Source organism: Eurosta solidaginis, chromosome 1, assembly GCF_040869045.1.
Source record: "Eurosta solidaginis isolate ZX-2024a chromosome 1, ASM4086904v1, whole genome shotgun sequence".
NCBI lineage: Eukaryota > Metazoa > Arthropoda > Insecta > Diptera > Tephritidae > Eurosta > Eurosta solidaginis.
The window spans coordinates 140,728,640-140,753,204 of record NC_090319.1 but is presented as its reverse complement, the minus strand read 5'-3'; the positions used below and the strand labels follow the sequence as shown (position 1 = coordinate 140,753,204).

The following is a 24,565-nucleotide window of genomic DNA, read 5'->3' as shown; positions in this document are numbered from 1 at the left end:
CCATACAGGTAACATTAGAGATATTAGCCTGTGATTTAAGAACCGAAGCAAACGGTCTACCACTATTAGCAAAGTAGTTAAAAGAATTATTCTCATAGATTTGAGACACAGCTGTGGTGGTAGAATTGTTAATAGCTATTGATACTGAAGAATTATTTTTGTTGTTTTCAACGTTCATAGCACTATTGTTTTCAACGTTCATAGCACTATTTTTAACAGTAGAACAAGCATCAACATTGGTAGCCATAGCACAAGTAGTAGCAACTGCTGTATTTTTAGAAGCAGCAGGCAAAGCAGAAAGAATAACTACTTTTTCACTTGTCGTGTGTGACGATGAGGAAGTACCATTATAATGAGCAGCAGCAATTATACACACATTTGAACGAACATTATCAGCTCAGTTATCAGCTCATTTAGTTCTTTTTACTCAATTACAAAAATAAAATGCATTAGACAGAAAAAATTTTTTAACTTACTTACTTAATTGGCGCTTAACCGTCTAAACGGTTATGGCCGTCCAACAAGGCGCGCCAGTCGCTCCTTCGCTCCGCCAACCGGCGCCAATTGGTCACACCAAGGGAGTTTAAATCGTTTTCCACCTGGTCCTTCCAACGGAGTGGGGGCCGCCCTCTACCTCTGCTTCCATAGGCGGGTTCCGATAGAAACACTTTCTGGCCGGAGCATCATCATTCATTCGCATGACATGGCCTAGCCAGCGCAGCCGCTGCGTTTTAATTCGCTGGACTATGTTGATGTCTGCATATAGCTCGTACAGCTCATCATTAAATCTTCTTCGGTACTCGCCATCGCCAACGCGTAGATGTCCATAAATCTTTCGAAGAACTTTTCTCTCGAACACTCTTAAAGCCGCTTCATCTGCTGTTGCCATAGTCCATGCTTCTGCCCCATATAGCAGGACGGGTACGATAAGTGACTTGTAGAGTATGATTTTCGTTCGCCGAGAGAGGACTTTACTTTTCAATTGCCTACCTAGTCCAAAGTAGCATTTATTTGCAAGATTGATTCTTCGCTGGATTTCAGTGCTGATGGTGTTGCTAGTGTTGATGCTGGTTCCCAAATAAACGAAGTCTTTTGCTATTTCGAAATTATTGCTGCCAAAAGTAGAGTGGTTGCCAAGGCGCATATGCGCTGACTCTTTGCTGGATGACAACAGGTACTTCGTTTTGTCCTCATTCACCATCAAACCCATCTTTACCGCTTCTTTTTCCAGTTTAGAGTAAGCAGAACTAACAGCGCGGGTGTTTAGGCCGATGATATCAATGTCATCAGCATATGCCAGTAATTGCACGCTTTTATAGTATATTGTTCCAGTGCGGTTAAGTTCTGCAGGTAGAATAATTTTCTCCAGCATCAAATTAAAGAAATCGCACGATAGGGGGTCACCCGTTCTGAAACCTCGTTTAGTTTCGAACGGCTCGGAGAGGTCCTTCCCAATTCTGACTGAGCTGATGGTGTTGCTCAACGTCATTTTGCACAGCCGTATAAGTTTTTCGGGGAAACCAAATTCAGACATAGCGGCATATAGGCAGCTCCTTTTCGTGCTGTCGAAGGCGGCTTTAAAGTCGGCGAAGAGGTAATGTGTGTCGATTCTCTTTTCACGGGTTTTTTCCAAGATTTGGCGCATTGTGAAGATCTGATCGATGGTAGATTTACCAGGTCTGAAGCCGCATTGATAAGGTCCAATCAGCCGGTTCACGGTGGGCTTCAATCTTTCGCACAATACACTTGAAAGGACCTTATATGCGATATTAAGAAGGCTGATTCCACGATAGTTGGTGCATTTTGCAGTATCCCCCTTCTTGTGGACTGGGCAAAGAACACTTAGATTCCAACCGTCGGGCATGCACTCGTCCGCCCATATTTTGCTAAGAAGCTGCTGCATGCCCCTTACCAACTCCTCGCCGCCGTACTTGAATAGCTCCACAGGCAATCCATCAGCGCCCATGGCCTTGTTTGTTTTTCAATCTGGTTATTGCTATTCTAACTTCGTCATAATCGGGCGGGGGGACATATATTCCATCATCATCGATTGCGGGATCGGGTTCTTCATCTCTGCGCGGTAAATTGCTGCCTCCATTTAGGAGAGCAGAGAAGTATTCCCTCCATAATCTAAGCACACTCCGGACATCAGTTACATGGTCGCCGTTTTCATTCCTACAGGAGTTTGCCCCGGTCTTAAAGCCTTCCGCCTGTCGCCGTATTTTTTGGTAGAATTTTCGGGCGTTATTCCTGGTGGCTAGCAGCTTAAGCTCCTCGCACTCACGCCTTTCTGCTTCTGCTTTTTTCTTCCTGAAAAGGCGTCTCGCTTCCCTTTTCAACTCACGATTTTTTAACAGATAACTTAATAAGCGGGCTAACGTGAATATCCCATATATTTCATTTTCTCCTTGCGACGAGGCCGCGGGTAAAGGCTAGTTATACATATAAAAAATGAATCGTGGTTTGTTCAAAACTTTAAAGTTTAAAAACGACTAAACCAAATTTAATACTTCTTTTTGAGGGTTTGTTTTTCATTGCCCCCACGAATATTTTAAAAAAATAGAAATTGAGTGTTGCCACCTTCAAAAAAAAAACTAAGTTTAATTAAATAAGCAAATTTAATCTGACAATACTAAAATGTACTCATTTGGCAAGGACATTAGGAAAGTTATTTCAAACAATAACTATGGAGAATTGATTTGAAAATATATAAATTAGTTATTGATAAGACCCAACAACATACATACGTGTGACAAGAAAGTAGTTCACAACTTTAATTAAATTTTCCTCTGTAGTTTTATTGAAGATATTAAATTTGAGATATTAAATTATATTTAATATCTTTCTTATCTATATCTACATACATGTCTATATATATTTATAAAAATGAGTCGTGTAAATTGATCATATGGAATAATGCCATGGGCCATGGCACACAAACGATCCTTGGAAGCACTTCATCGAATGTTGAGAGATTTGCGCAACAAACACTTCCGGTAATTTCAAAATCAACAGCGGCGGATGAATTAAAGGCATGTCTGAAGACTTCGTTTTTGTGGCAGTACGTGACAACCATTCCGTTGAGCATGAATATGTAAGGATAGAACAGCAGAAGTTTTCTCAAACAAAGTTCTAAGAATCCAAAATGGACATATTCTGGTAGATACTTCCAGTGGCTCAATATAGATTTCTCGAGCTATTTGCCAATTCAGCTCTAACAAAGATGTGCACATCAGTAATATATATCCGAATATTAGTCAAAATAATCTTAACATAACTTGGTTGAATTTTTTCTAAGCGGGGTCGCCCCTCGGCAGTGTCTGGCAAGCGCTCCGATTGTATTTCTGCCATGAAAAGCTCTCAGTGAAAACTCGTCTGCCTTGCAGATGCCGTTCGGAGTCGGCATAAAACAAGTAGGTCCCGTCCGGCCAATTTGTAGGGAAAAATCAAGAGGAGCACGACGCAAATTGGAAGAGAAGCTCGGCCTTAGATCTCTTCGGAGGTTATCGCGCCTTACATTTATTTATTTTTTAACTTGGTTGAGCGAAAGCGCTATTTTAGTGGCTAAAAAAAATGATGTCAATGAGTTGAATTTGACGATCCAAAAATCCGGCAGAATTAGTCATACAAATCAATAGATCATATTGATAATAAGGACTAAATAGTGAATTACCTCGTAGAATTTTTAAATTCTTTAGAATTGCCTGGAATGCCGCCTCATCATTTGCGTGTTAAAGTGGAATCAGTCACTCAGTTCGAAATCTTCATGCCCCGAAACTGTGTAATGGAACAAGACTGATTGTGACGAGGTTTATGACTAGCTTGATGATGGTAAGGATTTTAAAAGGGCCGTTTATGGAGGGAGAGGTATGCATATTTCCGAGAATTTCCTTGACTTCAACTGATTTGCCGTTTCAATTTAAACGCATTCAGTTTCCAGCGAAACTTGTTTATGAGATGACCATTAACAAGTCACATTCATGTGTCATTGAATTCTGCAGCATAAATTTAGAAATGCCCAGCCATATGTAGCGTGCTCCCTAGCTGGGAAACCATCCACATCTTTTATTTACGCTCCATTTTAGGGTTCAGTAAAACGAAGAGAATTTAATGATATATTATTAAGTTTTATTTTCACATATGAATAAAGCTTACTATGTATATATAGGGTTGTATGTATATGAAAAATTAATCAGTTGTCATTATGTCACTGGACATAAATGGTTTTATTATATTCATTTGTTTTTATAAGTTACATACATATATATGTACATATAATGATTCAATCAAAAGAGATTTGCTTGGCTGACAAAATTTTTTACAATTCAGCCATGTTGCTCCCAAATCGAATTGGCATCCATTAATTTTGTTGTTTCTTTGCAAATGTGTGCAAATAGTTTACAATTGCCCGATACGGACTGAATTGCTTAATTCCTTAGTATTACGTTTTTTGGCTTTGTGGTAAGTTTTATAAATATACCAAGATATATTCGTGGGACTGAAGAAACGAAATTTTTAATCGAACTAAATCTACGAACATTCGAAACCTAAATCAAAACTTCAATTCATAGGTGAAAACTCGACTAGAAAATCGACTAATTTAAAAATAAGATTAGCAATATTACAAATGCCATAACGAAATGTTTTACCCATTGAGCGTGTTAGCTTATTCATTCCGTATGTTCGGTATATTCGTCTCCATTTAAAAATTTGTGGCATCCTTTTTATATTTGGAATATTATGTATATACTTATTTAGAGAAGCTCGGCCTTAGATCTCTGCGGAGGTTATCGCGCCTTACATTTATTTTTTTTTACTTATTTAGAATTAACGGTTTATCCGGAACACTTCCATAAATACTTAAACGGAAAGGAGCTTTCCGAAATTTCAGCATAAATAGGTAAATACTACCGCGCAAAAACTTAACTCTTCTGTCAAAGTCAAGATCGGAATATAAAGTTCTAAGACAATAAGCCATTTTTATTATTGTGACGAATATTAACATCACTAAGTGATACTACTATCACAAAGCCGATACTAAGCAGCCACTCGTATGTACGTAAACAAATCAATCATCATCTACACACATACATACAAGGCAACGGAGAGATACTCATAAACACATGCAATCATCAGCCGAAGTAGTAATCACATATACACACGCATATGGCTATGCGAGAGACTATAAACTACAAATATACATGTACATACATAGCTGGTAATCAAGCATGAAGTTCGCGAGGTTACTAGACCTTAGGAGAAATGGGTGAACGAGGCAACAGAGAGTATAAAAGCAGCGAAAGCTGAGTAGTCGGAGCAGTTTGATTTGAACTCGCTATCAGTTGCGAAGTGAAGTATAATTGTACTACCCCCAAAGTAATCTAATAAAGCCAGTTTGGCATTACTGAATATTGGAGTTATTTATTCTACAATTTAGCGATTCGAACGTTCGTTACATTATTATTATTTTTTCAGTTAATTGCTGCTAAAGAGTAAAGTATTACCCCATGTCGGCTGCCAGTTCGAAATCGTCCTACCTCAAAGTATTTTTTAAAAATTTCTCATTTCCGGATTTGTCGCAAAAACGATAATAAGGTTGAAGAACGCCTCATCTCAGAATACTTTTCATTAACTCCGTCCTATGTCAAAATACATTGAACTTATGCCCAGATAAGGAGTTTTTGAAAAAAATTTTGGGTTGTGTATTTTTGAATAAAATCCTAAAGTACGGCATTCTTCAAACAAATTCTCAAAGGAAGACCAACCCAAAATAACTCTTTATCAATTCACGAAATATTTAGTAGAAAACGAACTATTTGCCGCAAAACCTGTTAGCATTTACAAATTTATTTTCACAACTAATATACTACTAAATATACTTTTCCACTGCAATTTTTGCTGAAGTCGATTGAATTATTCCACGTTTTCCTTAATTCGTAAAAGAAACCCGTCCATATATTTAAATTTGGGGGTGTCAAAGCTCTGTCATCATTGGAGAACAAACCTTCACTAATTTAATCATATGTACATATTACAAATTTGAAATATTTTACTTACCTTCATTTAGATAACCTATTTTCCATGCTTGTTGGAATGCTGGCTTGATGCCAATAAAACACAGGTTTTAAATTTTTTTCCATTATATTTCGGTTGACCTCGAGCCAGCATACCAACAAGCATATACAACAAAAATATACAAAATCAAACGTCGACAAGCTATTTTTCCTGTTTTCTTATTTCGCTCTGCCTTTTTTGCCCAATCACATTTTCACCTTGCCTTTGCCATTGTCCCCTTTTCTAGATAAGCGTAAAAAGACATCGCTGTCCGCCATACCAACCAAATCATACACGGTCGGAATTAGAGATACGCTTACCTCAGTGGCAGCACGTTTCGACACTACACCCTCGGAGTTAACGCAACTGAATCGTTTAAACAGCTCATTCATTTATCCGGGCCAACAGTTGCTAGTCCCGGATAAGAAAGCAGTTAAGCGGAATTCTATCCCTGATAGTGTGACTGGTATCGATGAGAACGGCTTCAACGCCAGCACTTCGGAAAAATCACATCTGGTTGAAATCAATTTATCATCCTCCGTTTTGCTGAATGAGGAAAAGGGTGAGTTATGATAACAGTGGACATACATTATTTATTTTAAGAGCAATAATATATTAAGACAAACAAATCAAAAAAGGAAATAAAAAGTATTTTCCTAATATTTTTATTTACACATTTCACCATTAGTGGCAATGATCTTATGAGTACAAAAGGAACATTTGTTTTACCCTATTATATTTAATCAGCCCCAAATTCCTCATATTAAGGCTTAGGCATGAAGGGTTAAAGGGGTATGATGCTCTTGAATTTTGTAACCTTGAGCCAGTGTAACCCAAGCAGCAATTGGATATCTTGGCTTTTTTAACCTTTTAACCCAAGCAGCAATGGTCTTAATTCGTGAAAGAAATATTCACCCATATAGCTATGATGCAGTGATAAATAATATCCAGTGCAATTGAATACTTCAGAGAATATAATCAAAGTTTTATGTTTGGAAACAGCTTTGCAATTTCTTTTTCATTCAAAACCAACAGAAAATCTCTCCGAGAAATACTTCTAATAAAACAAAGAAATAAAAAATAAACCACCACTTTTTCTTGTTTCTCATTAAAATCAGACATTGTGGATAAGGCCATGGTGGACCAGATGAAGTAAGCGGTCAATTGTCTCGCTCTAAATTCTTCTTTGTTCTGTCATTCGGCTATCTGAAAATTTTTCACCAATGTTATCCCCAAAAAAGTGTTGTTTTTTGCATTTTTCAGGAGTAAAATATGATAATTTTAGTACTTTTTTCACATAGGTGAATATCGATGGACCTTGACTGGATTTAATTACAGAGATTCATTATTTGGGTATCTTTGGTGTTGGCTTCCACAAGTAAGACCGTGCTAAACTATTACGTCCATCTATGTATGTTTATTTTTTTCTAAAAAAAATTTAAACAGGTTTTTGTTAAAACAAACAATTTGTATTCACGTCATATCGAACTAAAGATGTACGCCTGTGCAGCGCTACTGAAGACTTTCGAGGAATGCTTTTGTCATTCCTACCAATAGAACACCAAAACTGTCGTATTAGACAATGGACTAAGGAATGGAATTCTAAATATAGTTACAAAAAATGTTAACTCACTGTTGTTGGTTTGCCCTAAAAATTAGTTCAGCAACATAATGGATAACATCTCTTCCTTTCGTGTCCGGTTTTTCGATGAAATTTTCAACTGCAGTTGAAGTTGGGGTCAGTTTACTTTAGGCGCATTCATTGAATTTTACTGATCATTACAATGTAAGCTTTATTGATTTTATTTATTATTATTATTATTCGATGTCAAAAGTACTGTAAACTCGCACTGGTTCTGTCTATCCCTTCTGCATTGGTGTTAGGTGGTACTGATATGCTGAAAAAACAGTTTCCGTAAGGGCTTTCATAGCAAGGTATTTATTTTTCTACTGCTATTTTTTCAAAAATTGTACCCTCTTCTGACCGTTGAAAATACACCAATACCGTTTCAGATAGCGTACATCTTCTACCTTTTTTATTTAAATCACCTGGTGATTCCACCATGGGATAAGACAAATGTAATAACTTCTGCAACGACGTCAAAATTACAAATAGAACCGATCACCTGATTTTTAATTGACTATCGTGGTCTCATTCTGTATCTCTTTCTACTACCCGCTAAAGATAGCCGGTCTTATGCGCCGCCATATTGAACATGCTGCCAAAACGCTGACAAGTATCCATACTGAACATCCTGTCAGGCAGTTGACGGATAAGATATCACACTTGTTTTATCCACAATAAAATCAGAAGCAATCTGACATATCCCACCCGGGCCGCCAGACTTTCCTTTTTCTTTTTGTTCAACTCGCAGGTTACCAGATATATCGCGTGATTAATATTTCATAGATAGTAAACACAATTACTATTTTTAATGCACGTAAAACTATAATGTTTCCGAGCAAAAAGTTTATTGTTTGCTTCGTTCTTGTTTTGTGTATACGCATTTTATCTTAAGCGATGTTGTGCGTAGATACTGAAAACAATAGAAAGTGTCGTCATTAATTAAGACACATGCACTAATCCATGCGTACAGGAGGCAATTGTGGAATTACATCATCAGCTATCAAATCATAAGTCATCTCGTTTATATTTTTTTGACGTTACCCTTTTGTTTCTTGCTTTCATCTAGGATGACTAGGGTCTAGGAAAAAATGGGCATTTTTAAAATTTGTTCATAATTACCGAAGCGAAAACATACATATATGGGAAATGTAGTTATTGAATTGCGAAAAAGGGGTTTAAGTACGAATATTAATATAATGTCGTTATATATCAACTTGGTTGTTTTTGTTGTTTGTTTGTTTGTTTGTTTATTCATAATTTTCTTATAATAGTTAACAATTTTCATAAAATATTACTAAAATAATAACAATAAGAAAATAGTTAAGGGCATTAAATGTTCATTTTAAGAACAGTGGAAATGTTATATCCTTCATTTTTTTATTATAGATGCTTGTGGGGCGCATACTGATAATACAAGAACATATATGTATATAAAAAAGAACAAAACCAAAGAAAAGGGAAATATCTTTAAGTAAGCTTAATATAACTATTGAATATAAAAAGCTGGAGGTGCAAAGTAAATACTTTCATATAATTAGTTATTACTATATTTTAAAGACCATATTTTAAAGACAGCGAGAAATTACATTATAGGTCGCAGCAGAATTTCAATATCCTCATGATTGAAACCAAGAAGCCACTGCTTCACTGCCCTCAGGAAAACAGTTGCCTTCTAATCGTTTGTAACTCTGCAGGTAGTTTATAAAATAATTTACATGATATTGTGGTGTAGAAGTTACGAAAATGAGTGGGGCGAAAGATAGGCACGGTTATGTGAGATGACGATTTGCTTCTTAGACTGTAGCGATTGTACATAGGTCTCTGCGTACACCCGCCTCTATTAAAGAAAATGTTTAAAACTTTAAAATAATATAAGTGACGTAAGGGAAGGACATTGAGTTTTCTGAAATTATCCATAGAGTGCGTTAGACGACCAGTGTTGCAAATTCTTCGAATAAGACACTTTTGAAGGACTAACAGAGATCTAATCTTAATGCTGTAGGCACCACCCCAACAACTGAACCCGTATTGTAATTTTGAGTGGATTATTCCATGATACACCAATGTCAGTAATCTATTAGAGCATACTTTTTTTAAAGTATAGAAAGGACGTACGGCTGATAGCATATATTTCTTGACAGCAGAGATATGCGATGACCAACTTAGATTTTGATCTATTATAATACCCAGATATTTGAAATTAGAAACAATTTCAATCTCGAAGCATTTCTTGTCGCATCTTGCTATCTGGTCAAAAATTACAGAAGAGTTCGGCTGAGTACAATCTGTTGAGCACAACCTGTAACGCATGCAATCTGACGCATGAAAGATTATTTCGGATCTTGGTATTTCTTTACCGCAAAGACTAAAATACATTAACTTAGTTTTGCTGCTTACTACGAGCTTATGGCTCGCAAACCAAGATCTTAACAAATAAACATCATAATTTATATCACCAGAAAGGTTAAAAGAGTTATTAGACCCGTATGCGATGGCAAGGTCATCAGGAAAGGCTGTAACTTTACCAATAAATGGTAACGAAAATATAGAGTTAATGTAGATAAATAACAAAACTGGTCCAAGAACCGAGCACTGGGGTACTTGCTAGTTTTATAAGCCTCAGAATACTCCGATTATTACCAACTCTTACTTTTTGAACTCTATTTGTAAGTTAGGCTTCAAAGCAACTGAGGATGTTACCTCGAAAACCAGCGGAATTAAGCTTCTTGATTATAATATTGTGGTCCAACATATCAAATGCCTTTGTGATGTCCACAAAAAGACTTGCACAACTTTTCATATCATCAGTTGCCTTATACATAAATGAACAAAACTCTAAGAGAACATTTTCTGTAGAAAGACCGGATCTAAAACTAAATTGCATTGGGCTAAATTAATTTATTTTCTCTAGATAGGCTAATATTCTGCTTTTGACTGCCTTATCGAACACTTTTCAGGTAGAAGATAGCAGAGATACAGGCCTGTAATTATTTTGTTCTTTTTTATACTCAGTTGAGCAGAGCTCACAGAGTATATTAACTTCGATTGGATAACGGTTGATTGTACAGGTCTAAAGGAATCGAGATAGACATAGACTTCCATATATCAAAATCATCAGGATCGAAAAAAAATTTGATTGAGCTATGTCCGCCCGTGCGTTAACACGATAACTTGAGTAAATTTTGAGGTATCTTGATGAAATCTTCTATGTTAAAATGAACCATATCGGACTATAACCACGCCCGCTTTTTCGATATCGAAAATTTCAAAAAACCGAAAAAGTGCGATAATTCATTACCAAAGACGGATAAAGCGATGAAACTTGGTAGGGGAGTTGAACTTGTGACGCAGAATAGAAAATTAGTAAAATTTTGGATAATGGGCGTGGCACCGCCCACTTTTAAAAGAAGGTAATTTAAAAGTTTTGCAAGCTGTAATTTGGAAGTCGTTGAAGATATCATAATGAAATTTGGCAGGAAAGTTACTCCTATTACTGTATATATGCTTAATAAAAATTAGCAAAATCGGAGAACGACCACGCCCACTTTTAAAACAAATTTTTTTTAAGTCAAATTTTAACAAACAATTTAATATCTTTAAGTATATAAGTAAATTATGTCAACATTCAACTCCAGTAATGATATGGTGCAACAAAATGCAAAAATAAAAGAAAATTTCAAAATGGGCGTGGCTCCGCCCTTTTTCATTTAATTTGTCTAGGATACTTTTAATGCCATAATTCTAACAAAAATTTACCAATCCTTGTGAAATTTGGTAGGGGCTTAGATAACTTATTTCTGTGAAAAAGTTCACGTACTTATCTGAACTCACTTTGTATTGGTAAAAAAAATGGCCAAAATCCGACTATGACCACGCTCACTTTTTCGATATCGAAAATTACCAAAAACGAAAAAATGCCATAACTCTATACCAAATACGAAAAAAGGGATGAAACATGGTATTTGGATTGGTTTATTGACGCAAAATATAACTTTAGAAAAAAACTTTGTAAATTTGGTGTGACACCTACCAAATTAAGTAGAATTAAATGAAAAAATTCTGCAGGGCGAAATAAAAAACCCTTTAAATCTTGGCAGGAATACTGTTCGTGGTATTATATATATAAATAAATTAGCGATATCCGGGTCACCCTGGTCCACATTTTGGTCGATATCTGGAAAACGCCTTCACATATACAACTACCACCACTCCCTTTTAAAGCATCATTAATACCTTTAATTTGATACCCATATCGTACAAACAAATTCTAGAGTCACCCCTGGTCCACCTTTATGGCGATATCTCGAAAAGGCGACCACCTATACAACTACCACCACTCCCTTTTAAAGCCCTCATGAATACCTTTAATTTGATACCAATATCGTACAAACACATTCTAGAGTCACCCATGGTCCACCTTTATGGCGATATCTCGAAAAGGCGTCCACCTATAGAACTAAGGCGCACCCCTTTTAAAATACTCATTAAGGCGACCACCTATACAACTACCACCACTCCCTTTTAAAACCCTCATTAATTCCTTTAATTTGATACCCATATCGTACAAACACATTCTAGAGTGACCCCTGGCCCACCTTTATGGCGCTATCTCGAACTAAACCCCACGCCCTTTTGAAATACACATTAACACCTTTCGTTTGATACCCATATTGTACAAACGCGTTCTAGAGTCACCCCTGGTCCACCTTTATGGCGATATCTCGAAAAGGCGTCCACCTAAGACCCACGCCCTTTTAAAATACTCATTAATACCTTTCGTTTGATACCCATATTGTACAAACGCATTCTAGAGTCACCCCTGGTCCACCTTTATGGCGATATCTCGAAAAGGCGACCACCTATACAACTACCACCACTCCCTTTTAAAACCTTCATTAATACCTTTAATTTTATACCCATATCGTACAAACACATTCTAGAGTCACCCCTGGTCCACCTTTATGGCGATATCTCGAAAAGGCGTTCACCTAAGACCCACGCCCTTTTCAAATACTCATTAATACCTTTCGTTTGATACCCATATTGTACAAACGCATTCTAGAGTCACCCCTGGTCCACCTTTATGGCGATATCTCGAAAAGGCGACCACCTATACAACTACCCACACTCCCTTTTAAAGCCTCATTAATACCTTTAATTTGATAGCCATATCGTACAAACACATTCTAGAGTCACCCCTGGTCCACCTTTATGGCGATATCTCGAAAAGGCGTTCACCTAAGACCCACGCCCTTTTAAAATACTCATTAATACCTTTCGTTTGATACCCATATTGTACAAACGCATTCTAGAGTCACCCCTGGTCCACCTTTATGGCGATATCTCGAAAAGGCGACCACCAATACAACTACCACCACTCCCTTTTAAAACCTTCATTAATACCTTTAATTTTATACCCATATCGTACAAACACATTCTAGAGTCACCCCTGGTCCACCTTTATGGCGCTATCTCGAAAAGGCGTCCACCTGTAGAACTAAACCCCACGCCCTTTTGAAATACACATTAACACCTTTCGTTTGATACCCATATTGTACAAACGCATTCTAGAGTCACCCCTGGTCCACCTTTATGGCGATATCTCGAAAAGGCGTCCACCTATAGAACTAAGGCCCACTCCCTTTTAAAATGTTCATTAACCCCTTTCATTTGATACCCATATCGTACAAACAAATTATCGTGCCACCCCTGGTCCACCTTTACGGCGATATCTCGAAACGGCGTTCACCTATGGAAATAAGGATCACTCCCTTTTAAAATACTCATTAACACCTTTCATTTGATACCCATATCGTATAAACAAATTCTAGAGTCAACCCTGATCCACCTTTATGGCGATATCCCGAAATGGAGTCCTCCTATAGAACTATGGCCCACTCCCTCTTAAAATACTCTTTAATACCTTTCATTTGATACGCATGTCATACAAACGCATTCCAGGGTTACCCTCGGTTCATTTTCCTACATGGTTATTTTCCCATATGTTGCCACCATAGCTCTCAACTGAGTATGTAATGTTCGGTTATACCCGAATTTAACCTTCCTTACTTATTGAATATTTATTTAATTCAAGTATAACCTCTGGGATTTTTCCAGAAGACTTAGAATTTGCCACTGTAATACCGCTCTTAAAAAAAGAAAAATAACAAGTAAGGAAGGTTAAGTTCGGGTGTAACCGAACATTACATACTCAGTTGAGAACTATGGTGACAACATCGGGGAAAATAACCATGTAGAAAAATGAACCGGGGTAACCCTGGAATGTGTTTGTATGACATATGTATCAAATTATTAAATAGTATTTTATGAGGGAGTGGGCCATAGTTCTATAGGTGGACGCCATTTAGGGATATCGCCATAAAGGTGGATCAGGGTTGACTCTAGAATTTGTTTGTACGATATGGGTATCAAATGAAAGGTGTTAATGAGGTTTTTAAAAGGGAGTGGTGGTAGTTGTATAGGTGGTCGCCTTTTCGAGATATCAGCATAAAGGTGGACCAGGAGTGACTCTAGAATGCGTTTGTACAATATGGGTATCAAACGAATGGTGTTAATGAGTATTTTAAAAGGGCGGGGGGCTTAGTTCTATACGTGGACGCCTTTTCGAGATATCGCCATAAAGGTGAACCAGGGGTGACTCTAGAATGTGTTTGTACGATATGGGTATCAAATTAAAGGTATTAATGAGGGTTTTGAAAGGGAGTGATGACAGTTGTACAGGTGGTCGCCTTTTCGAAATATCGGCATAAAGGTGGACCAGGGGTGACTCTAGAATGCGTTTGTACAATATGGGTATCAAACGAATGGTGTTAATGAGTATTTTAAAAGGGCGTGGGACTTAGTTCTATACGTGGACGCCTTTTCGAGATATCGCCATAAAGGTGAACCAGGGGTGACTCTAGAATGTGTTTGTACGATATGGTTATCAAATTAAAGGTATTAATGAGGCTTTTAAAAGGGAGTGGTGGTAGTTGTATATGTGAAGGCGTTTTCCAGATATCGAACAAAATGTGGACCAGGGTGACCCAGAACATCATCTGTTGGATACCGCTAATTTATTTATATGCGCGCCACCGTGGTGTGATGGTAGCGTGCTCCGCCTATCACACCGTATGCCCTGGGTTCAACTCCCGGACAAAGCAACATCAAAATTTTAGAAATAAGATTTTTCAATTAGAAGAACATTTTTCTAAGCGGGGTCGCCCCTCGGCAGTGTCTGGCAAGCGCTCCGATTGTATTTCTGCCATGAAAAGCTCTCAGTGAAAACTCATCTGCCTTGCAGATGCCGTTCGGAGTCGGCATAAAACATGTAGGTCCCGTCCGGCCAATTTGTAGGGAAAAATCAAGAGGAGCACGACGCAAATTGGAAGAGAAGCTCGGCCTTAGAGCTCTTCGGAGGTTATCGCGCCTTACATTTATTTATTTTTTTTTTAATACCACGAACAACATTCCTGCCAAGATTTCAAGGGTTTTTTATTTCGCCCTGCAGAACTTTTTCATTTCATTCTACTTAATATGGTAGGTGTCACACCCATTTTACAAAGTTATTTTCTAAGGTTATATTTTGCGTCAATAAACTAATCCAAATACCATGTTTCATCCCTTTTTTCGTATTTGGTATAGAATTTTGGCATTTTTTTTCGTAATTTTCGATATCGAAAAAGTGGGCGTGGTCATAGTCGGATTTCAGCCATTTTTTATACCAATACAAAGTGAGTTCAGATAAGTACGTGAACTGAGTTTAGGAAAGATATGTCGATTTTTGCTCAAGTTATCGTGTTAACGGCCGAACAGAAGGACAGACGGTCGACTGTGTATAAAAACTGGGCGTGGCTTCAACCGATTTCGCTCTTTTTCACAGAAATATGTTATCGTCCCAGAATCTAAGCCCCTATCAAATTTCACAAGGATTGGTAAATTTTTGTTCGACTTATGGCATTAAAAGTATCCTAGACAAATTAAATGAAAAAGGGCGGAGCCACGCCAATTTGAAATTTTCTTTTATTTTTGCATTTTGTTTCGCCATATCATTACTGGAGTTGAATGTTGACATAATTTACTTATATACTGTAAAGATATAAAATTTTTTGTTAAAATTTGACTTTAAAAAAAAAATTTTTTTTAAAGTGGGCGTGGTCATTCTCCGATTTTTTAAGCATACATATAGTAATAGGAGTAACGTTCCTGACAAATTTCATCATGATATCTTTTAAATTAGCTTCTTTTAAAAGTGGGCGGTGCCACGCCCATTGTCCAAAATTTTACTAATTTTCTATTCTGCGTCACAAGTTAAACTCACCTACCAAGTTTCATCGCTTTATTCGTCTTTGGTAATGAAACATCGCACTTTTTCGGTTTTTCGAAATTTTCGATATCGAAAAAGTGGGCGTGGTTATAGTCCGATATTGTTCATTTTAAATAGCGATCTGAGATGAGTGCTTAGGAACCTACATACCAAATTTCATCAAGATACTTCAAAACTTACTCAAGTTATCGTGTTAACGGTCAGACGGACGGACGGACGGACATGGCTCAATCAAATTTTTTTTCGATCCTGATGATTTTGATATATGGAAGTCTATAGCTATCTCGATTCCTTTATACCTGTACAACCAATCGTTATCCAATCAAAGTTAATATACTCTGTGAGCTCTACTCAACTGAGTATAAAAATGTCGACAATATAAAGGGATATACTTTTCAACGTTCGGTTTGATATATTATCACAACCACTTGAGCCCTAACCCACCTAAGAGCATTGGGTCAGAGTGAGTCATGCAAGGCATTGAGTTACTCGTTGTAGCAGAGGATGTTCCAACACTTACAAAAAAGTTATTGAAAACTTCAGCAACTTCCAGAGGTTTCGAGACGTCCACTTCATTCAAGCTCAACACAAGTGGGTCAGGCTTAGCTTTTAATTCCCTGTTCATAATTCTAACAGCGTCCCATTCTTTTCTAGTGTCACCTTGTGCTGACAATACTAAATCCTGAAAATATTTGTCGCCCCTTGAACGAATGCTTTTATTAATTTTATTAGATAAGCGACGTGCACGATTCCGAAGTTTAGTGTTTGTTGGGTGGCTGTTGCATTTTCTGCGTAATTTATTCTTTAATTGTATCCTTTTAATTAATGAATTAGTAACCCAAGGTTTACGAGACAGGGTGGATTTTTTTGGGAAAAAGGAAAGACTGGAAAGGTTTATGTAACTCGTAAGTGTATTTATCTTCATAAAAACATCTTCCCAGTGTTCATATCGAAGAGATTCTTAAAGAACTCTTAAATTTAATTTCTTGATGGCTGATGGCGACTCGTAATTGTTAACTCTTCTACTCACATTAAGGTCCTTAAGTTGACAACCAGTCATGCAGTTATCAGAAATTCCAAAACCAAGGTTTATGCCGGTATACTCAACGTTCGCCTTACAATTAATCCTTCCATATACATGATCAATGCAGGTGCATGAATCTGGGCGAACAGGCTCTTCAATTATAGAAATTAAACCATGGTTTGCCAAAAGAGCAAGGTAGTTCTCTAGTATAGCATTTTGTTAAATATATCGAGATTAAAATCTCCTAGAAAAAATAAATTAGTTACTTTTTCTTCGCTTAAAAGAATAGAAAACTCATCTTGAAAATGTTTAAAGTTATTCGAAATTGAACTTAACTCTAACTACGTTTCCGGTGTTTGTTATTCGACGAATGTGTTGATCGCGCATGTTGCTGTAGCAGTGCTTCTCCCCATCCAATAGGTGGTACTACTCACAACTTGGCATCAATATCCTCTAAGGGGAGTCCGACGAAACTTGAAGCTTCAATAGGAGTAGACCTGAGACAAAGAGGTCTTGGAGACTTTGGTTTCACGTTGCAATTGAAGAGATGGTTGGTGTCATGTGGGGACACGTTATAAGCAGGAAACACATTATGTATGTCGGGGCTGATTTTGGATAGGTAAGATTTTAACCTATTACAGTATCCAGACCTGCGGAGGTTGCTGTCCTCTACTGTGAGTTCAGGGTATTTACCTTTACGAACGGGGTTCGCCGGGCAGTTCCTGGCAAAGAGGACCGACGGATTTTGTGGATATCTCTGATGACTTCTTTGTGCTTTTCTTCTAGTGAGTTCGCAGGTGCTGTATTTCCTCATAATGCTTGCGGAGATTACTTCTGGGAGGCGGGGCTTCTTCAAGAAGATATCTGAGAGCGGTGTTTTGACGGGCTGTAGTTTCCTCCAGTGTGCATCCCTTAGGCTTGGTGACCATATTGGGAGCACATAGCATGCAAGCGGTCGGACAATAGCTTTGTAAGTGGTAAAGAGCGTTTCTTTATCCTTAATCCTCGTGCTGCCCGCAAGAGATTCGAGGATTTTGTTACGGCTCTATACTTTAGGTACAAATGAAACAGTCGGCAGCGAAATGCCAACGATGTGGATGTCGAATATGGTAGAAATTTCCCTTGTACATGTTGTAAGTGGCGGCCACCGTGGTGTGATGGTAGCGTGCTCCGCCTACCACACCGTATGCCCTGGGTTCGCACCCCGGGCAAAGCAACATCAAAATTTTAGAAATAAGGTTTTTAAATTAGAAGAAAATTTTTCTAAGCGGGGTCGTCCCTCGGCAGTGTTTGGCAAGAGCTCCGGGTGTATTTCTGCCATGAAAAGCTCTCAGTGAAAACTCATCCGCCTTGCAGATGCCGTTCGGAGTCGGCATAAAACATGTAGGTCCCGTCCGGCCAATTTGTAGGGAAAATCAAGAGGAGCACGACGCATATTGGAAGAGAAGCTCGGCCTTAGATCTCTTCGGAGGTTATCGCGCCTTACATTTATTATTTTTTATGTTGTAAATATGGTCTCCGAGGATGGGTGAAAACGTCAGGTTACGCGAGCCGAAGAAACTGGAGAGACTAGGGAGATATGGGTAGGTCGGGACCTGCTGCCATTATCGTTCGGTCACCTGCAGTACCAGGCTCCAGCATAAAAAGATACACCAAGCTACTTGGCAGTCTTCGAACTAAGAACACGAAGGCAAATCGATCATGTTGACAGTTCCAGTGTCATGGATGTGCGCACTCTATTAGGTCCGAATATCGACTCGGACCACTACCTTGTGGCAGCCAAGATAAGTTTACGCCACTTTGCAGCAGAGAAATTGCGCGCAATGACACAAGAAAAGTTTGCAGTCCAAAAGCTGCTCACGAAACAGACAGCTGATGAATACTCACCGAGAGCAATCTTCGACCTGAAGATGTGACCGAGCAGTGGTAGTATATTTTTCTGTCATTAAATATCACCTCTGCTGACACCATAAGTTTCCTGCGAGCCCACAAAAACAACTGACACGATGAGGAATGTCGCTCGTTATCGGGAGGCGAAGAAGGAAGAGATACGCCTATTTAGAAAGGAAAAACGTGAGGCAGAACGGCGTGAGTAGCAGGAGCTTCAGATGATAGCTGATAGAAATAATGCCCGAAAATTATACTGAAAAAATCTGGTGGATAATGGAAGGTTTCAAGACTGGGGCAGACTCCTGCAGGAACGATAATGGCGACCTGTTAACAGACGTACAGAGTATGCTTAAGATATGGAGGGAACACTGGAAGGGAGAAGGCGAACCTGATAACCCAATCGCCGATGACGAAAAGCACGTACGGGAACCCGACTATGACGAATTGAAAATGGCAATATCAAGGCGCCAGGTAATGACGGGATACCCGAGGAGGCGAATAGTGGCTAAGAGCATATATCAACTCCTTTTCAAACTATGGTCGGATGATCGCATGCTGCTTTTGAAAGGAAATCACGCGTCCATTAACGTGGAATCAGCCTGCTTAATATCGCAAATAGGGTTCTCTCTAGGTTACTGTGCGGAAGACTGAAGCCCATAGTCAACAAACTGATTGGACCTTATCAGAGCAGCTTCAGACCTGATAAATCTACAATACCAGCTCCGTAAAGATTGGGATTTACCTCTCCGAGTTTTTAGATATATCCTTTCGTGCGATTTCTTTAACATAATGCTGGGGAAGATAGTTCTAGCAGCAGGAATAAACCGTGATGATCCAATCTACTGTAAGAGCGTACAGTTACTGGCGATGCTGATGATATTGATATTATTGGCCTGAACGCGCTGTGAGTTCTGCCTTCTCGGAATTAGATAAAGAAGCAAAAAATGGATATTTGCGGCAAATAAGGAGAAGACGAAGTACTTGCTGTCATTCAAGAAAAAATCGGCACATTCCCGCCTTGATCACTTGACGGATATAAATTCCAGATTTTGAAGGTTTTTGTCTAGCCAGCATTAACAAAAGCAAAAACAATGTCAGCTAGAAATCAAACGGAGAATAACTCTTGCCAATAAGTGCTACTTTTAACCAGGGCTGAAAACCGGTTCGAACCGAACCACCTGCTATTTTGGGGCTTTGAACTGAACCACGAACCGAACCGTTTTTTTCCTTAACTTCAAAAACCGAACCGAAAACTACCCAAAAAATGGTTCGGTTCGGTTCAAAATAAAGTTTCAACAAAAATCACTTAACTTATTTAATTCAACACTTTGCTTGAAAATACAACTCTAAGATAAAATGGTATACATTTTTTCTCGATGGCAACGCCGTGAGTTGTCACTTTTGATAATAATAGCATCTACTGTTTGCGCCTGTGGCCAAAAGCTTGTGAAAAAATAAACAAATTTACAAAATGAGTTCAAACCACGTGCATAACACTTTGTATATGAAAGAGCTTTCTCATTTTTCATTTATAACATTTTTCCATTTACAACATAGTGCGAACTATAACACAAACCACATACATATGTGTAATTATATAAATTTTAAAGTTAAATTTATCAAATTTTTTATCAATTTTCGAAACTTTTTATTAACAGTTTTTAGAAAATTTCTGAATATGCAGTCTTGAAGCTCATTCAGTTGTAGTGTAATCGTGTGCAAGTTTCAAGTAGATGAGAATCACCGTTAATTTTTTTTTAATTTTTTCCCCGATAGTGTTGCCCATATCTTCCATATAAAAACAAATTTTGTTCATGCTGTGTATGGAAAAATGGAAAATGGAGTTAGATGAGCGATGAGCTACAAAACTGCACACTCAGACATTTTTTGAAAGTTTTTAATAAGTCTGGAAAACTGATGAAATTTGATTAATTGTTGGGAGCTTTGTGTAAGCTTTAATATGTATATATATATATATATATAGTTTGTGTTATAGTTAGAACGATATTTTAAATTGGAATTATTGAAAACTAATAAATAAACATAATTTGGGAACAATACCGTTTTAAACGTAGACCATATTATTTTTCACATAACCGTATTTGATATACGGTTATGTGAAAAAAGCTTAATGTCTAAGAAAAGCAAATGTATATTGAAAGCAGCTAGTTGAATAGTTTTTCTTCTTGCCTAAGCTTTGGTGATTCGGCGGGCGAATAGGGTTTTTTATAGTTATATTATTTTGTTATTTTTAGTGGACTGTATATTATTTTATTATTTAGAGAGAGGTCGCTATGCGCCTGTTACACCTTGTATGTATTCATTGGGGGCGAGCACTTTGGGATTTAAGGTATTGGCTGCGGGTTGAGTCACCTTAGTTTGCTTTGAAAAACCCCGCTTTGGGACTAAACTATGTCTTTAAAATATTTCACTAATCAGTTGAGAATTACAGGCGCATTCAATGGCTAATGAAACAAACGAAAGAAAAGTGTTCATAGTTTTAGTCACTTAAACATACTCGCTTGCCTAGACGGCTTAGTCGTCTAGTGAAACTTCCATACGAGCCAGTGATCCGGCTCGAAGGATCAAAAATACGACTACTTTCTTGTGCAGAATATATGCGTTGTAAATACTCCGTATAGGTATAGTCATGCATTCTACCAATTTAGCTCCTTACATTTTTAATAATCAACAAACCGTTTTGATAAGTTTTATAAATAAATACATACATGGATTTGATCTCAATAACTGTATTTTATTTGTATGCTTAGTAGGTACATATCGATGGTTTGTTGCACAAAGATCCCAAGTGACGAAATTCAAATTTTGTATACTATCAAAACTTAGTATTGTAACGAATTTACCGAAATTCCTCTTACTTGCAACCTTCTACTAATAATCGAATCAATAACTTGTTGAATAAATAACTCCAATATTGAATAATGCAAAAATGGTCTTTATTAGACTACTTGGAAATAACATATTTTTTTCGCAACTAATAGCTTGCTTAAATCAAACTGATTGTCGTGCCTCTACTGTTGCTGCCTTTTATAATGTCTGGTTTCCTCGCTGCATATTTCTAGGCTTTTCTATTCTACAAATAACCAGTTAGTTATCAACTATAAAATTTCCAGCTATAACTACGTTTATAGCTTCTCATATGCGCGTGTATATGTGAGTGATACTTGCACAAATTATTGTCTTCTTTTGTGAGCATCTCAGATAAGATATATGCATGTGTTTGTGCGTCTCTTCTCCGCTGCTCGTATGGACATATGGGTAGATATAATGATTGATTTAATGATGTGCATACAAGTCACTGCTTAGCATCGGCTTAGAGATGACAGTATCCCTTAGTGTTCCTAGTATTCGTCACACTGCCCTCCACCTTAGTCTGATCGTCCCGATCAGACAAATCTCTCAATCTAAACGCTGCCAGCCTTTCCAAATGAACCACTTTAATTTTGGTTCGTGGTTTGTCAATGGTTTGTATGCGGTACACTATATCGTTGATCCGTTTTACAACTTTGTAAGGGCCTTCCCAATTACACTGCAATTTCGGGGAAAAACTTTTTTTTCGTTATGGGTTGTATAACAGCACCAAATCTCCTTCCTGAAACCCTTCCGAATTAATTGCTTTATCGTATCTGGCTTTCATCTTGTCACTCATAGTCTTTGCTCGTTGCCTTACTAGATCGTGTATCTCTCTCAGCTCTTCTTCCAAGACACCAGTGGATTTCTTGAGATTTCTCTCCGCATCGACATCTATCCCATACTTCAAATCAGCTGGCAGTCGAAGGCCATTGCCAAAAATTACCTTTGCGGGAGTTTGGACCGTTGTCTCTTGTACTGCCGATCGGTAAGCCATCTAGAATAATGATATGTGTGTATCCCACTCCTTATGGTACTTGTCTACTACTTTCCTTAAATGCTCCTCCAATGTTCTATTGAAACGTTACACCATACCATCGGACTGAGGATGCAATGCAGTTGTCCGTGTTCTTCGAATGCCCAACTTCTTGCACATTTCTTGGAACACAGCTGAATCAAAATTCCTGCCTTTGTCAGAATGTAACTCCATTGGTACACCATACCTTGCAACCCAATCGTTTGTAACCACTTCTGGTACTGTTTCCGCTTCTGGGTTTGGGATTGGGTATACCTCTGACCATTTACTGAAATAATCCACAACCACCAGTACGTATTTGTTTCCGCGGTTGCTAGTAGGAAATGGACCTGCGACATCCATGGCGATCCTCTCAAATGGTGCACCTGAAATATACTGCTTCATCTGGCCATGACTTCGTGTGTTGGGCCCTTTCGCTCTGTAGCAAACCTCGCAGTTGGCAATCCACTCAGTGACCGACTGACGGCAACCAACCCAACAGAATCTCTGTTTAATTTTCTCGAGCGTCTTCGTGATTCCAAGATGACCTCCACTTGGACCATTATGCAGCTCGCTGAGCACGTCAGGAATCCTCTTTCTGGGAACAACTATCAGTTTCTTCTTGCATTGACCATCCTCACTCTCCCATACTCGATGAAGGCAACCGGATATCAATTCTAAACTGTTCCACTGTGCCCAATATGACTTCGCAATGGGACTCTCTGCTGACATCTCTTCTCTCTTTGGTCTTTATTTTCGTTCGAGCCCTTGCATAACATGTGACAGATCTGTATCTTCTAGCTGACACTTTCTTAGCTGTTCTTTGTCCCATTCATCCGTACACGTTATAGCCATTACCCGGACATCTATAATGTTTTCTTTAGCCTCGGCCTTTGAACAGTGCTTGCATTCCAAACTACATGGTATTCGTGGCATTGCATCGGCATTCCCATGGGTACTACCTTTCCGATGCTCAATGGAAAAGTCATAGCTTTGTAGCCGCTCGATCCACCGTGCCAATTTTCTTTCTGGATTACGGAACTGCAAGAGCCATTTTAACGCTGCGTGATCTGTCCTGACGCGGAATCGCTGCCCGTAGAGGTACTTGAGAAAATGTTTAATGCACTCTACCAATGCCAACAGCTCTATACGTGTAACGCAATAGTTCCTTTCTGGTTTTCCAATTAATAGGCTGCAATAGGCAACTACCTTCTCCTGTCTGTCGACCAGTTGTGATAAAACGCCTCCTATAGCATATCCGATCTATATCTAGAAAAAACTTTGCTCGCGGAATCGGATTTGCCAACATTGGGGCGCTCTTTCAAAGTTTGGAATGCCACTTCTTGCACCTTCTTCCATTCAAAAGCTTATTTTTTTCTTGTAATCTCGTAGATCCTCTAGTGCTACGCTGGCAAAGTTTGGTACAAACCGGCGGTAATATGTGCACAGCCCAAGGAAACTTCTTAATTCATGCAAGTTCTGTGGTCTTGGCCAATCCTTTACAGCTTCTATCTTTTCATTTGGAGTACAGATGCCCTCTGTCGTTACCTTGTGGCCCAAATAATTTACTTCCTTTTTAAACAGCGAACACTTTTTGGGACTTAGTTTCAGACCAGCGCCAGCTATTCTCTGGAAAACTTCCTCCAAGTTCTTAAGATGTTCATCAAAGTTCTTGCCCCATACGGTGATGTCATCCAGGTACACCAAGCATGTTTTCCAATGTAGTCCTTCCAGTACCTGGTCCATCAGTCTCTCAAA

At 38.3% G+C, this 24,565-nt stretch overlaps 1 protein-coding gene across 6 annotated transcripts in view; it reads left to right on the top strand.

Moving 5' to 3' along the window:
• The window catches only part of mtd (mustard), a 2,476,738-nt gene that overhangs the window by 912,274 nt on the left and 1,539,899 nt on the right, over positions 1–24,565 (top strand). For 5 of the 6 annotated variants that reach the window (XM_067759877.1, XM_067759878.1, XM_067759880.1 and 2 more), the window contains one exon: positions 6,302–6,616. In XM_067759877.1, coding sequence (XP_067615978.1) covers positions 6,302–6,616 — 315 coding nt within the window. Of the gene's footprint in view, positions 1–6,301; positions 6,617–24,565 lie in introns of those variants that run through there. The other variant, XM_067759881.1, reaches the window with a different exon arrangement.